Source organism: Acanthochromis polyacanthus, chromosome 5, assembly GCF_021347895.1.
Source record: "Acanthochromis polyacanthus isolate Apoly-LR-REF ecotype Palm Island chromosome 5, KAUST_Apoly_ChrSc, whole genome shotgun sequence".
In the NCBI taxonomy this organism is placed as follows: domain Eukaryota; kingdom Metazoa; phylum Chordata; class Actinopteri; family Pomacentridae; genus Acanthochromis; species Acanthochromis polyacanthus.
In genome coordinates, this window is record NC_067117.1 from 34812341 (window position 1) to 34824215 (window position 11875).

The 11875-nt window shown below is 42.2% G+C and overlaps 1 protein-coding gene across 1 annotated transcript; it reads right to left on the reverse strand.

Moving 5' to 3' along the window:
* Window positions 1-676: 676 nt before the first annotated feature.
* On the reverse strand, window positions 677-11453 carry nmur3 (neuromedin U receptor 3). Its single transcript, XM_022209286.2, has 3 exons — window positions 11234-11453; window positions 8861-9779; window positions 677-3442 (listed from the first exon to the last, which is right to left on the reverse strand). The coding sequence occupies exons 2-3, from the start codon at window positions 9696-9698 to the stop codon at window positions 3012-3014; spliced, it is 1269 nt and encodes a 422-aa protein (XP_022064978.1). The 5' UTR covers window positions 9699-9779; window positions 11234-11453; the 3' UTR covers window positions 677-3011.
* Window positions 11454-11875: the final 422 nt, after the last annotated feature.

Sequence of the window (11875 nt, forward strand, 5' to 3'; positions counted from 1 at the left end):
TAAAATGCAAATTGATTTGGGCTCCACAACAAGAGGCAATTAGGAGCAGGTTGACTGAGTGATTTTTTTTGCTGTATAACCCCTATAAATGGACTCTATACCATGTCGACCTATAGCACCAGTACAAATTATACACCGCTCTGACTGCTGCAGGAAAATGACACATTTAAGTGAACAAAAATAACCCTCATCATGCAGAGAGTGATGTTTTACCTTTTGTACTAGACAGTACAAAGATGTAATGGCAATGGAAATGGCATCGAAAATGTTTCAAAGATCCAGTGCGACGGCTGAAATCGAGGGAATGCAAAGCTGAATACTGATTTCACTTTATTCAGCTACGGATGAAATAGAGAAGCAAGTATTCTACTATGCAATGCAACGTTGTCTCAGTCAACAGATTAAAGTTTGTTCTAATGGCTGGTGGAGAGGGAAAAAACATTTGACTCATGCAGTGCACTAAGCCATACTGGAACAAAACTGTACAAAAATGCAAACTATACCATTGGTTCTCTGTTATTATGGATTCTTGTTATTCGGGATAAGGTGTTAGTTGAGGTTTAAGCAGTCTTAACAAAAGGAATTATCGCAAAGTGCAATCATCACAATTCATGTTCACGTTTATGTTTCCGTCAAAGTGGCACCACTCCAATCAAAAGTTAACAGAGGTAAAAAATATAGCCACATAACATTTATTTAGTTTTTAAATTAGGCATTGCACGATAGCAATAATCAGTTTTCATCTTTGCAATCACAGGGAACAAGAGCTTACCAGTCATTCAAATCCTGTAGATGATGGCTGGCCATGCAACAAGAGACCAAATAAGATTAGGACGAGCTCACAGCGAAGCATTACATTCTTTGTCAACAACTTCCACTGAAAAACAGAGAAATATGTTCCTTTTGCTGCACAGCAACACATTGATTTTTTCTAATAAGAACAGAAATGATCAAGTGCAACAATGTTATCATTCGGATCGGATCAGATTGTCCCACTTCTCCAATGGATTTACCCTCTAAGGCATGTGGCAGTTTACAGAATAAGACGGCAGGTGGAATATGCAGGCACTGTTGAACAATATTATCCACAGCAACGAAAGATAGAGAAAACACTCATCAAGGTTTACACACAAGTAATAAGTAAGATAAGGTTCAACATTTTGGGAGATTCACTTCCTTTGCAAGAATTATATGAGAATATCGATATTTCTAAGTATGAGCTGCAGCATGGAGACAGTGAGTGTAGCTTAGCTCAGAGACTGTACATATCAGGAAAGAGCAAGCCTTGCTCCTGCCTTAAGTAAAAAAAAAACTACAAATCTACACTACCGTTCGAAAGTTTGATCTCACCCAGACAATTTCATGTATTCCATGAAAACTCACACTTTTATTTATGTGCTAACATAATTGCGCAAGGGCTGTTTAAACATCAATTAGCCTTTCAGCACCGTTAGCTAACACAATGTAGCATTAGAACACAGGAGTGATGGTTGCTGGAAATGTTCCTCTGTACCCCTATAGAGATATTCCATTAAAATCAGCCATTTCCAGCCAGAATATTCATTTACCACATGAACAATGTCTGGACTGTATTTGTGATTAGTATAATGTTTCTTCATTAAAAAAAACAACAAAACAGCTTTTCTTTCAAATATAAGAACATTTCTAAGTGACTCCAAACTTTTTTACGGTTTCATACTTTTCAGCACCTTTAAAGTTTCATTTATAATCCTATAATGTGTGCTCAATCTATATAATGAAATATAAAAACTTCAAGCTGTAGTTTCACTGCAACTCATTCGTATTCACACTTTAGCCTTGTTCAGTTAAAGCATACAGCATAATGTATTAAAGTTGAGGTAGGCAGTTTTTGGCATCATTAGGCAAAAATTCCACGCTAATCTTTCAGCATAATGCCATTCAAGTGATCTGAGAAGAAGCTAGACTACTGTACTTCCTAATGGCTGGTTTTCAGGCTTTAGAAGATCTACCATGGGGTTTTTCAGCAATCCCATGAGACAGCATAAATAGCAACAAACAAGTTTGCAGTGAGACAACACTAAGGTTGTGCAGTGTGGTTAGATGGTGGGCTTTCACTCTTGAGGTGGGTTTTTGAAATCAGTGTTTACTTTTAGTTTGACGTGTGTGTTAATGTGATGGGAGGGGCTTAGAAAAAAGGACAGAGGGGAGATCTGCAGGAGGAGGTCTGCATGTTTTTGCTTTCTCTTGATTTCTGCCTCCTGAAACTTTAGTAAGAGCGGTGAAGACATCCAGGTTAGTCTCTTTTATTTTCTTCAAACAGAGCCACACTAAGGCTGCATACAAAATATATATTGTTTTATGGAGTGTGCATGTGGGACATACAACTTACTCGTGGTATCACACCGTCGACCACTGAGGACTTATTGGGATTTATCTGTCAGAAATGATACAGGAAACAATTGATTAAATTGTGGGGGTGTTTCCTTGTCCTATGAGTTCCTGCTGCCTGCTACATATTTAGGTCACGCGGTCCACGTGTATCCATACATAACGTCCATATGCATATCACACGCCTGTGCTCAGTGCAAGATCATTTTGTTTGTGGGTACATCTGTATTAAAAGGCCACATTCTATGGTGCCATGATTTCTGATCATCAATAACTAATAAACAAATGCTGCATTTCTTAAAAATAAGGCTGTATTTCTGACAATGCCATATGGGGGAATGAACAGCCTTGGCAGACTACAAAAGTGACAGCATGTAGTAGAATATTTTTGTATTTTTAGCACACTGTGTATAGGAACATAGTAAATATTTTTCTGGATGCTATATGGTGTGGTTGTATAGGCACTGGAATGAACCCCAGCTCTTTCCCTCTGTTTCCAGTCTTTATGCTAAGTGAAGCCAGCTGTCTCATGGTAGCAGTTTGATGTTTACCACATGAAAAAGGCCGCCTGTTTGCAAGAAAGCAAATAAATATCCATCCCAAAATGTAAACCTGTTTTTTTTAAATTGTTAAATCCAATCTCAAAACACTGAGGTCTTGAAGGTTGTCTCTTTGCATGCACACGAGAGAGCTGCCGTGTCCATACTCAGTGTCATGTTAGGAGACAGCAAAGGAATGAAAGAATTGGAATCTTTAGCATCGGCCTGAGCTCTGGAACTAGAAATGGAGGGTTCCAGTAAAATCTTAGGAAAAGGTGGGGAGTCTCTGACAGAGCTGCTGTCCTCAGTCTGGGAGCACACCAATTCCCGGAAACACTCTCTGAATCGTGTGGAGAGCAGGCTATAGATGATGGGGTTGACTGCAGAGCTGAGGTAGAAGAAGATGCCCGACAGGATGTGGACATACTGATAAATGGTGTGCATCAAGTCAGTCCACTGGCTGATAGAGCTCCACAGGAGCCGCTCAATGTGGAAAGGTGCCCAGCAGAGTCCAAACACTGCCACCACGATCGCTGGAAGTAGGAGAGAGAACATGCTTACGGACTACAATGATATGTTAAAGTTTGCAATTAAAACCTTTTTGAGACTTAAAGAGGTGAAATTCTACATTATTTTTTCTTCTTAATCACCTTACAAAGGGCTTGTCGCCTAGTTTTGGAAGACTGGATAACCTAATTGTGTACAAAACAGTGCTCAGTTAGATTATTTAATAATTTCTCAAATGCAAAAAACTCAAGATAATCTTGAAAAATGGCAATATAGCACAATATTATCCTGTTAGTACAATTCAGCTAATGTTGCACTTTATCAGTCACAATCCACCATCCATAAAAGACAAACTCAAAATATGCCTCTCCCAAATGTAATAGAAAATCCCATTTGAGCAAAAATATGAAAAATCTTGTATATTTTCACCTAAACATAAATAAAGCTACGGAAACAATTGTCTCTTATGGCCTGCAGATAAAAAAAGACACACATTTAAAGGTCATATTATCTTTAAGATTTAATGATCATGTCCAGTTGTGTCTGGGAGCAGCACAGGATGCTCAACATCTTTTAGCGATGGAGTGCTCTTACATTCCTCTCCTAATAATCCGTGCCTAATGCTCTCTGGGTGAAGGAAGGAGATGCAGCAAACACAGGCTGCACTCGGCTCTTATGGCATCAAGCAGACCCTGCCAAGATATTTTTAAATGTGACAGGGGCAGTGATTCAACACTTTTCCAGCAGCAGACTTTTGAGATGTCAGTTTAACTCAGTAAAATGCTTTTCCCCCCTATTCCCCGTATAAAGGTTTATGGTTGAAGATAATATCTCATTAGACCACTTATTTGATGTGTGTTTTTTGAATGCATCAAACATCAAATAGAAACAGATATATTCTGCACAACTGCTGCACACATTCAGACAACATTCAGCTTGATATATTTGCCGTGTTTGGAAACTTTGAGATCTTCACAAAAGTTCAGTAGGTTTGAACAAAGTCTGGCTGATAAAACTCCCTGGTTGCTGTTTTCCAATACCCAATGGATGTTGGGAGAGATAAGTTCTGTGAACACCCTGTGAATCTGAAGGTGATGCTGAATACACTTTCAAATAAATTCCCAGGTTTAACTGCCTGTAAGCCATGTAATATACTAAAAACTGAACACAAAGGGTTAAAGCTGTACAGGAAATCTTTTATACTTGGACTTGTTGAGTATGTAAGGGAAGTTAGACATATAGTACACAGTCTGTATGCGTTCAGTCGTGGGTGGAAATTAGTCTGAGTGATTGCATGTTGATTGATTGAACAGCTGCTAAAGGCAGACATTAAACATATCAAACCGAGAAGAGACACGTCATCTCGACTGAATGTCATTCACTCACAGTTTCTGTAGCAGCAGTACTGTATTTAAACATGCTGAGGTGAAGACGTCATACATGTAATGTCACCAGAAATGAGAGGAGGGAGAGGATAATGATAAGCTACGCACTTCAATTCTAACTTCACTTTATGCTTTAAGTGCATGTGTGGTAATGGTTTTTGATTTTATTATATCACAAACATCACAACTGCATTTTCTTCGAACATCATGAGAAAAATAGTTGGTGTTTCGTGAAGCACTTCATAAAAACAATCTTCTGTGAGTGGACAGGAAGCCCTCAATAGTCTAAGACTATATAAACAATGTCCTCAATTAGGCTTTTGTCAGGAATGTGTTAAAGGTTTCCTTTGAAGTTTTAGATATCTAGTAGCACTTTCTCATGCAGTTGTGCTAGGATCCACCCGCATGCCAAGATATGCAGCAAAAAAGCCAACAAAGGCAGGAAAGAGGAAAAAAGAGCATGCCTTTGGCACATATGTTCAATCTCAGGGGTATGCACACCACGCCTAAAATTAAGTTAAACTTAAAGCTATGCTGACACTACCGTTCAAAAGTTTAGGGTCACTCAGAAATGTCCTTATTTTTGAAAGAAAAGCATTATTTCCAATGAAGATAACATTAAATGAATCAGAAATACAGTCTAAACATTGTTAATAAGGTAAATGCTTATTGTAGCTGGAAACTGTTGATTGTTTTGGCCTTTTATTGATAAGATAGCAGTGAAAGAGAGAGAGGAAAGTAGGGAGAAGAATGGGGGATAGACTTGCATCAAAGTGCCATGAGCTGGATCGGTGACTATAGCCCCTGTTTATGGGTCACCAGCTCAACCTGTTCAGCTACCAGGGTGCCTGAAATGGCTGATATTTAAGGGAGTATCTATATAGAGGTACAGAGGAACATTTCCAGCAACCATCACTCCTGTGTTCTAATGCTACATTGTGTTAGCTAATGGTGTTGAAAGGCTCATTGATGATTAGAAAATCCTTGTGCAATTATGTTAACACATGAAAAAAAGTGAGTTTTCATGGAAAACATGAAATTGTCTGGGTGACTCCAAACTTTTGAACGGTAGTGCAATTAATAGTAGGCATAACCTTTCTTTGATTATAAGAAACTCCACAGGGGCCCTTGAAGCTTTCAGATTTGCAAGTTGGATTTTATGATTATTTTGGCCTTTCAAAAACAATACCTTGATACAAAATATGCTGTATAAAGTATGTAGATATCATATAAAATCTCCTTGCATGTACATAAATATTCAAAAAAGAAACTGTATTATAACCCTGAGAGAACTAAATACCTGCCATTCAGGTTCTTCTCCTTCGAAACAAATTTTTTTTAAAAATAACTTGGCATCAACTTTTTCCAGCAAAATCCTTTTCACAAAACTCATAACAAGAGCTCTGACAAAAGCACACATATAGATTTTTTTTGTGAAATCCAGTAATGCCCTAAAATTGTGTTAGTGATTGTGTCACAGTTCCGCTCCTCTGTCCTGTCTGTCTGTCTGTCTGGTTGTCTCCCATCCTCTCCTCTGCCCTGTCTCTGTCTGGTTGTCTCCCGTCCGCTCCTCTGCCCTGTTTGTCTGGTTGTCTCCCATTCGCTCCTCTGCCCTGTCTCTCCCCTACAGCTCGGTGCCTGAGTGGAGTCTTGCTCCTCAGCTGACTCCACTCAGGTAATCAACTACCTGCACGGCTCCCGGACAGCTGACGATCATTCACTAACGACTCACCTCTGCAATAAAGACCGGTTCAGCCTTCCACTCCCTGCCAGAGCGTTAAACAAGAACCACGCAGTTCGGTTTGCTCTCTAGCCCCCTACACGATCTGTTTTTGAGTTCCTGCCACAATTTCTGACCTTGTTTTCTCCTGCCTCCCTCAGTTCAGCTGTCCGGGATCCCTCGCCATCCTCCTTCCCCTCCGGCTCTCCCCAACAAACCTTCACCAGTTTCTCCTGCCTGGACCCCCACTCCTGCCTGGACCCCCACTCCTGCCTGGAACCCCCTGCTCCTACACCCTGGTTTTCCCCCACCTAGCCACCATTTTCACCCCCAACAATAAACCACTTGCATTCAGCCAGCCCTGGTAGTGTGGCTTTCTGCTCGGGTCCACCTGCTCAGTCCGTGACAGAACGCTCTGGCCAACAAACGGACCCGGAAAGCACTACCAGGGTTTGGACCAACCCTCTCCTCTCACAGTCGCTGCCAACCCTGCAACCGGATTCCTTCTGCTCTGCCCCTCACCTCATCTCTGGATCCTACAGTTCCCATGGCAGGTTATGACACATCCTCTCCCTTCTGGGGAACCCGTTGGGCAATAAAACTGCCTTCCAAGAGGCACCATGGTTCCCTGGGTTCTGCCTCAGCGAGACCGCACTCCGGCCCTCCGTCTCCAGTCCACACGGGAGCCATCTTTTTGACCTCTGCTCCCCAGAACCGGACCCCGACCTCTGCTCCCAGAACCGGACCCCGACCTCTGCTCCCCAGAACCGGACCCCGACCCAGACCTCTGTTTCTCAGAACCAGACCCAGACCCCAATTCCACCAACTGAGGACCCTGACTCCCTGCCCTGGACCCAGGGCTCCTCCCTTGTAGTTCTCTTCTCCTGTTTGGAGAACAGCATATACTTTTATGCATTACGCGATCTACATGACGAGTGGAGGAAAGATCCCAGGGAGGAGACTGTGGCCCAGGGCCTTCGACTGGCGGTTCAGCGACCTGGTCTGATTAATTATCTACCCGACTACATTCAGCAGTTCCTGGCCTGTCCAGCCTACGGTCCGTCCTGTCCAGTCCCCGTCCTGCCCTGCTCTCAGTTCAGTCCGGTCCAGTCCCCGTCCTGCCCTGCTCTCAGTTCAGTTCAGTCCGGTCCAGTCCCCGTCCTGCCCTGCTCTCAGTTCAGTCCGGTCCAGTCCCCGTCCTGCCCTGTTCTCAGCTCAGTCTCGGTCCAGTCCTCAGCTTCGCTCAGCTCAGTCTCGGTCCAGTCCTCAGCTTCGCTCAGCTCAGTCTCGGTCCAGTCCTCAGCTTCGCTCAGCTCAGTCCAGTCCTGCCCTGCCCTCAGCTCTGTCTCAGTCCAGTCCTGCCCGTCCCTCCTGTCGTTTCGGTCCCTCCCGTCCTTCCGTCCCTCCTGTCTGTTCCCCTTGTTTTCTGCCCTTCCTGTCCTTTTGGTCCCTTCTGTTCCGTCTGGTCCCTGTGTCTGTATACGTGTCTCTGTCTGCTCCTTGGTTGCTCCGGTGGGTTTGGTTGGGTCCATGGGGCGCCGGGAGGCGCCCGTTGAGGGGGGGTACTGTCACAGTTCCGCTCCTCTGTCCTGTCTGTCTGGTTGTCTCCCATCCGCTCCTCTGCCCTGTCTCTCCCCTACAGCTCGGTGCCTGAGTGGAGTCTTGCTCCTCAGCTGACTCCACTCAGGTAATCAACTACCTGCCACTCTTGCCTGGAACCCCCCGCTCCTACACCCTGGTTTTCCCCCACCTAGCCACCATTTTCACCCCCAACAATAAACCACTTGCATTCAGCCAGCCCTGGTAGTGTGGCTTTCTGCTCGGGTCCACCTGCTCAGTCCGTGACAGATTGACTTTGTGGATATCCATTGCTAACACTGAGAAGCTGGTTCACAAAACAGATTTCCAGGTTGTCTTCTAATGGAATTCTATACCTGCTCTTATTTTATCAGCTTTAGCAGAAGGAATTTAAGGTGGATGGATGGAGATGAAATTCTGGAAAGATCTTCCCATGAAAAGCTGAAAAGTAGGAAAACAGGCTCAATTTAATATCTATATTTTGCACTAGAAGGTTCTTAGATTGGGACCTGTACATTGTAAAAGCGGTGGCAGCAGGAAATCTCATCAGAGATTACAGAGTGTGAATTAGAAGGAAGCCGTCAGAATTCAAATGACCCATGAAAATAAGGGTCTTTGTCATTATTTACTCAGTGTTTTCATCGTGTTTTGTCTTTGGGAACATGTCGTGGCATTGATAACACAGATTAGTGGACATATGTTTTCAATTCAGAGGGGCCTTTGAGAGCCATACATGCAGTCTGAAGAGAGAGAATACTCACAGAGCATCTTGATGACTTGTCTCCTGCGCCCGTTCTCCACCCTGATCTTCCTTCTGGTGTTGCTACAACAGTTCCTTCCCAGGCTCCCACTGGATTGCTGTCTTTCTCTGCCCAAGTGAAGGCCCATCACTAAGTACAGCATGCTAATCACCATCATGGGTACAAAATAGAAGCACACAGTTGTGATCTGCATGACCATATTATATATCCACAAGGGCTTCAGCACGGTGCATATGGCTGACTCCTCCATCCTCTCTGGCAGGTAGAAGATGCCGTGTAGCGAGGTGTTGGGGATCGCGCACACCATCGACACCACCCACACGATGGTGATGACACGCTTGGCGTGCTGGTTGGTCGACAGGTATCGTGTTTTAAGCGGATGCACCACAGCTATGTACCTCTCCACACTGAGAGCCGTGACATTGAGGATGGAGGCAAAGCAGACTGTCTCAAACAGGAAGGTCTTGAAGTAGCAGCCGCCCTCGCCAAAGGGGAATGGGTAGTTCTGCCACAGGTCGTAAATCTCCAAGGGCATCCCAAACAAAAGCACGAGGAGGTCCGACGCAGCCAGGCTCACAAGGTAAAAGTTGGTGGGATTGCGCATCTTCTTGTGCTTCGCTATCACCGCACATGTGAGCAGATTTCCAGACAAGCCAATGAGAAATATAAGAAGGTAAACACAAGTCACTGGGAAGAAAAAGGGAGACCGTTTTGGACCCAGGATTTCAACGAGGTTGAGTTCAGTCAGTTGGTCACTGGTGTAATTCCCAGTGGCATTGCTAGAGTTATGGAACAGTCTGGATACATTTAAAGAGGATCCCTGCAAAGAGAGTTCCATTGTAGTGACAGATGGGGAAAGACTCAGAGATGTCAACACATCATGTGCCAATATCTGGGTTTGTTCAGCTCTGGGGGCCCACTATGAAAAAAAAAAGAGAAAATTATGCAATGTGCTACGATCAGAGAAGGATTCTTTGTGAATAACAGCTCTGTGATGATTTTTTTTTCTGGGGTCAAACTTCAATTTAACATTTGTTCTTTGTACTTCTTTCATAAATCTCTTTTCAGATGATTCGCAAAATCCCACAACTCATTAAAGCTTAACTAAAAGCTTAAATTTAGTAATTATTTTGTCCTTAAATTAAAGATATGTGTAACCAAACTAGCATGATTGGAACTGCAACAAAAATTATTCTATCTAATTAATTTTGTCTGTAAAATACAAAAAAAGCAAATATTTTAATTTTAACTTCAAAGAAGCAAAGGTGAGACTCTCAAATTCCATATTTTATGTGACAATCAGTTCAAAAGCCAAAGGACCTTGGGTTACCCATGCATGAGAACCTTAAAAAACACTTCATTTATTATGAAACTACTTAATTAATATTTGACAAATATTTTGTAAATTTTGTATGACAGAACTTTTTCCATCCTATGGTTCTTTAGATGCTTCATTTTCAGGATGATAAGATACAGGAGCCAACTATTTTCCGTGCATAAACACAATCAGGATCAGTCAGGAACATCTTGTACAGAAATGCATTCCTCAAAATAATTAAATCACACTTTGAATTTGCATATTTATCATACAGGGCGTGAACACACTTATTTACCCATGTTTGTGTTTTTAAATTAATTATAGTCATTTTCATTTTCTATTTTCAAAAGGTAGACACAATAAGGAGACTCCACCTAAAAAAAAAAAAAAAATTCAGGAACAAAGAAATGCCACCTGATGTTTTCCAGATTTTTGCTATAGAATATGACAGACTTTTAATGGCAAATGACATTTTCTGTTACTCATGCATGAAACAATTGGTGCAAAAACCAATTTGTCGTGCACTGAAGTGACAGATTCCCCTGTGGTTTGAGGGGGGATATTGCTTTTCCTGCACAGTAATATGGTTCAAATCATTTACATCAACTGACTGTTAAGCATAATTGCCATTACACACACTGCATTGATGGGTACTTATGACTGTCTTCTGAAAGGTTATTTATGTTGCCATATCTCACACATCAACCTGTAAATCCAAGGTTATGTGACTAACATGGCATGAGATGTATTGTGAGAATTAACCATACAGACAGTTCAACATAATGTTCCTGTGGGGAATTATAATCTGCCACTAACAGTGACATTTACTGATATTCTGGTTGATTCTTTTTTTTAAAAGTGTATATGTTTGTTTTTTTTAAGAGGAATTTAAGATTAATTCATTTTAATTTGTGCTTTTTTAAATACTTAAGCATCAGGCAAACAGCAAATAAAAACATAAAATGACTACAACAATAAATTAACAACATTCCAAAGTTGATAAAACATGAGCAGCAAATAACTTTAAAATTTAAAATATAGAAATAAATCCTCACCTTGTTCCTGCTGGTGTGCCAGTCACCTCTTCTGATGCACTCTCTCCGCAGTCATAGTTGGAAATAAGGACACAAACAGCTCAAATGAGGCAAATAAAGGATCCAAAGCTGAATGCAAAAGTTAGTTGACGCGCTTGTTGTCGGTGCAGAGAAGAGGAGACGGATGGAGGGTCACGGAGGAGGAGGAGGAGGATAACTGTGGTTACTGTGCTGCAGCCGCATCCCCCTTCAAAGAGAGAAAGTGGTGAGATGTAAAGAGGAGAGAGAGGCAGAGAGGAGGGGGGGCGGGGAGGAGAGAGGCATCATCGTGCATTTGCCTCATTTAGTTAGGCTTGAATTACAGAGGGCGTAGTTAAGCTTTCATTCACTAATAGACAAAGAAACCAGCAACCATGTTTTACGCACAGCTTGTAGCAGCCTATTGAAATTATCCAGTTTGTCCAGAGGAATACAGTATCACCGTAGGAGTCCAGAAAAAGTCCCAAATATGGAAACATTAGGGAATGTCCAAAAATGATGAGGGCAGGATGTATGGTAAGAGAAGGAGGAGGGTTGTGTGAAAAAAATAGTTTTTGGGCAGCAGAGAGAGATGTTTCAACTCTTTCTCTGAAATACATAGATGTGTTTACATATAGCATGTAA

What these genes read in the sequence shown, in the direction of transcription:
- nmur3 (XM_022209286.2), bottom strand. Translation starts at nt 9,698, where the DNA reads ATGGAACTCTCTTTGCAGGGATCCTCTTTAAATGTATCCAGACTGTTC. An exon ending in ACAAGTCATCAAGATGCTCT is followed by an intron (nt 3,443 to 8,860) that starts GTGAGTATTCTC and finishes TCCTACTTCCAG; the next exon opens with CGATCGTGGTGGCAGTGTTT.